This window comes from Cucurbita maxima, unplaced genomic scaffold, assembly GCF_002738345.1.
Source record: "Cucurbita maxima cultivar Rimu unplaced genomic scaffold, Cmax_1.0 Cma_Scf00988, whole genome shotgun sequence".
In the NCBI taxonomy this organism is placed as follows: domain Eukaryota; kingdom Viridiplantae; phylum Streptophyta; class Magnoliopsida; order Cucurbitales; family Cucurbitaceae; genus Cucurbita; species Cucurbita maxima.
Window position 1 is genome coordinate 1,578 of NW_019273004.1, and position 4,454 is coordinate 6,031.

At 38.2% G+C, this 4,454-nt stretch overlaps 1 protein-coding gene across 1 annotated transcript; it reads right to left on the reverse strand.

Moving 5' to 3' along the window:
- Nucleotides 1-2,741: 2,741 nt before the first annotated feature.
- Nucleotides 2,742-4,129, reverse strand: LOC111475115 (serine carboxypeptidase-like 51; the record flags this gene model as incomplete). The annotated part of the gene is given in 6 exon segments (XM_023119802.1): nucleotides 2,742-2,828; nucleotides 3,076-3,119; nucleotides 3,298-3,538; nucleotides 3,631-3,738; nucleotides 3,820-3,914; nucleotides 3,997-4,129. Coding segments are annotated over 6 exon segments (708 nt in total), but the record flags the coding sequence as incomplete, so codon positions are not given.
- Nucleotides 4,130-4,454: the final 325 nt, after the last annotated feature.

Here is a 4,454-nt window from a genome sequence, read left to right on the forward strand (position 1 = left end):
GTGACATGGCCGGTGACGTTGATGATCGTAAGAGCACTAGCGGAATGATCTACTTTCTCTCAGGCGGCGCAATCTGCTGGCAATCAACAAAACAAAAGGTAGTTGCTTTGTCTTCCTGCGAAGCAGAATACATCGCCGCTTCGATGGCAACAACACAAGGGATCTGGCTTGCGCGACTAATGGAAGAACTCATCGGGAGAGAAAGTGATCCACCAATGCTATACGTAGACAACAAAGCTACGATCTCCCTGATCAAAAATCCAGTTTTGCATGAACGAAGCAAGCACATAGAAATCAGATTCCACTACATTCGAGAATGTGCAGATCGAGGGCTCCTCAAAATTGATTACATCCGAACAGAGGAACAACTTGGAGACATCTTCACCAAGTCCCTGGCGCGGGTGAAATTTTAAGAACTACGCTCAAAGATCGGAGTTCAAATAGTAAGATAGATATACTACAGGTTTTAGGAGGAGATTGATAGATAAAACCTGAGTTTTTACATTTTTTCCTTATTCACACGATTTCAGAAAATCTTCGTTTGACCATTTGACAAAACACGTCGAATGAATCACCAAAATTTTAGACGAAAATTTTGTAGGAAGTGGCACAGATTTAGTTGCCCACTCTCCAGCCATATTTAGAATAATTTATATTTTAAATAGGAGATTTGTTCAGAATAAATAACAACCTGATTTTGAACGCAGTCAGAATTCAGGTATTCTCTCTCTCTTTTTTACGCATTTTTCTTCCAACAACCAATTTACTCTCACCGAATAATACAACAATGACATCGTATGACCGTTCGTCAAACACATGTCTATGATGAAAAATTTAAAATTGCTCAAAATATACTATAGGGGTACCATGGTGTCAGCTCTCCACCACCTCTGGGCCATGTGGCCTAAGCGAGCTACCCTGTTGCACATACGTGTGTCACAGTATGGGTGAGCGTGTCGAGACGAGTGTCGAAGGTTGCTATATAGACCTGCTATCCGATACGGTATACGTAAATGACATGGAACTGGCACGAGAGAGCTAATGCCTCGATAGAACTTTGATGGATGGATGTTTGGGACGTTCCAATGAGATGAGCGACATGTGGGTCCGTTCTCAATGGCATGGGCGAGGGAGTTGCGATGGCCGATGACACCCCGAGACTAAAGATGGTGTCAAGACATATGGGCCATGTCGATTGGGATCGCAATAAAAATATGAGACGTGACGTTGCATTGAAAGAACTTGGCCTCGAGCAGAGGTAAGGTCGAGTCGCAGACGATTGAACATGCACGCACAAACAGCGTGTGTGGTCGAACAAGCTTGGATTCTGCACAAGCGATGTTTGATTGGTGAAGACAAACCTCGCTTAAGGTCCGATGACGCCACAAAGATGGGGTGAAAAATATATATGGGGCTTAATTGACAAACCTCGCTTAAGGTCCGATGACGCCACAAAGATGGGGTGAAAAATATATATGGGGCTTAATTTCCCTTAAGGCTAGTCGTGAGGGTTTCAAGATCACCACACCGCTCTGTTGAAAAAGTAGTACCGTGACAGTTGGTATCAGAGCCATACTTTGTGTGTCAAGTGGGGCAACGCAGTCAAGAAAAATGAACTCGAGAGTTGATTGAAGACCTTGCAAGTGTGTCAAGAGTGCCAGAGTGGGCAAGACAGTTTCTAGTCAGAATTGGAATCAGTTGTAGCTGAAACCAAGACTACCCGAAGTTCATTAGTGTTGTGTGTTGACACTTCAATGTGGGGAGATCTACCCATCAAGTAAAACCAAGCTCATTTGCCAAGCGCTTGTAGTCCTTAAGTGGGCAAGACAGATGAAATAGAAAGTAAACCATGTCGGTGCTTTCGAAAGAGCCGTTCACATTAGAGGAATAGTGTTAGTGGTTGCAAGCAGAGAAGCTGAGAGCTAAGAAAAGACAAGCATCGGCCAAGTGCCAAAGTTGAGTACAACACAAGTCCTTAAGGAGGATGATGATAAGAAAAGGAACCACTACAAGGGGAGTAAGATTCGGATTACCTTCTTGATCGAATATCTCAAGGCAAGAACATTGTTTGAGATTCGAATCACTCCACAAGCAAGATCGATCATGTCTAGCTTGAATGATTCTTGTTGATCAAATATATCAAGGCAAGAACACTTCCATGAGATTCGAATCACTCCACAAGCAAGATTGATCATGTCGAGCTTGAATGATTCTACATGCAACCTAAACTACATAGAATTGCAAAGAAACTTAGCCATTGGCTAAAGAAGAGCACAAATGCTTCTTTTTACTATATTTTTCCAAGTCCCTTACACATACAACATACATGGCTTTATATAGCCTCAAAATGAAACTACTAAAGTCATTCCAAGAGTTGTAACATTGATACTTAATGACCATAATTAACCATTATGTAATTGTAACCTATAGTAAATAAAGTCTTAAAATACATAAATGAAATACAATAACTCTAAATTGTAACCCACCCAAAATTTATAACAATCAAACTTCATTCTTCTTCAATGTGGCATGAATTGAAACATCTTTTGATAATTTTGACAACCTTTTCTTCACATCTTCATTGAAGTATATTGTATGATTGATGTCTTTTGGTTCATATCAGATGAATTTGTTGCAAAGAGGCAACCAAGTGTAAATGGGGGAGAGCCCAAGTAATTAGGTATCTCACCCCATAGAGGTGCTGTAAGGTGCGAGTACACGTGTACTCCTTGAGCTATCACCTTATGCTTAAAGTGGATGACTCCACAAGATTTGTCGAGACCAATATCAATTCGTGAGAGATCTTTGAGAAGAGTACCCCAAGAAGACTGTAAAATTTTAGACAAAGATTATTGTGTTAAGGATATATAATAAAAGAATACTCCTAAAATATGAGGTTGGTTTTAGTTATACTCTCAAGCTTTGAGATATTTCATTTTAACACTTCGATCAGGATATAATTGAAATAAAATTCATAGTTTAGTAGTATTCTTTTCGTTTATCATTCTGAAAACGAAAATATTGAAAAAAATTGATAAAATTTTTGGATGAGATTGAGAGAATGAGAATACGAACCGTGTAATCTTCTAGAGACATCCAATTGTTTCCTAGAGCAACTCCTAGCAAATAAAATTTGGAGACGTGTATTTAAATTATTGATTCTAGATTATTACAATGTGATCATTTTAAACAAATCAAAGTTATAATATGATTTTTTTTTTACATATAAAAAAAAAGTTATAATTCATCATTTATATTTGAAATTTTTTATTAAAAAAGAAGTAAAAATAAAAGTACCTCCGAGATTAAGGGTCAAATTGCCAGCTTGGATGACCCGAAGAAGGGACAAAGCCAGAGTGACGGCGAATTTACCACCTTAAGACTACGCAAAGATGTACAAAGGAGCGTTTCGTAGGCCGACAATGTAGTTCGAAACCTCAGCCAGCAAAGTCATCATGTCGATCGCCGCCTCCATATCGCCTTTCGTAAATTCACCTCCACTCTCCACATAGCTACATCCGGTCCCGACTGGATTATCCTATTTTTTTAATGTTAAAATCATAAATTTAGTCGAAAAATATTAGAATTTAAGGTTAAAATGACCGAAAATTAAAAGGAAAAGGAGTTGACCACAAACAAGAGGTCTGCTTTTTTCAGCCATGTTGAGTTTCTTGGCATCAAGTTTGAGTTCAATGGCCCGATATCCAAGAAGTTCCCAAACCTAGTTCCCGAGCCACCCTATTTTTCAATATTTGAGCCATTTTCTTACAAAATACCCAAAATTTATAAATAAATCATTGGGAAAGATCGGTAGCTCACTGGTCCGCCTTGCAACAAGAGAATGGTCGGCCATGGCTTGGAACTGACGTCCACTCTGGAAGGACTTCTATAAAGCCACCAAAACATATGGGCTTCTGAACAACACAATCCAAGAACAAATATATAAAAAATAATGACTAAAATAAAATAGAAGGAAAATTAATGAATTTGGCTTACTGGGTCTGACTTGAACGTAGCCCCATTCTTCAGATCCGTCTTGAGATTTGTGAGTTATGGAAGTTCCGACATGAAACAGAGAAGAGGAAGTAATGAGAACGAAACAGAGATGAAGAACTAATAGTTTAGCCATTGTCGAGAGAATGAAAATCTTAGGTTCTTTAAAAATGGTGATAATGGATGACGATGAGACTTTTAGGCATTTATTGAATGGATCAATTAATTGGGAGAAAGACAAGATTAGGGTTATAAAGTACAAAATGAGCAATGACAGACGCCATTGGACAGCACAAGATACAACGACAATAAACAAGGTGACAATAGAGTGGGAGTAGAACCTAACTTATATTTTCTATTTTTCTTTATATCTTTCCATTGATTTTATTCCCATTTTGATATGAAAATTGAAATTATTTAATAAAAGTATATATTTAGAATTTTTTTAATGTAGAAATTTG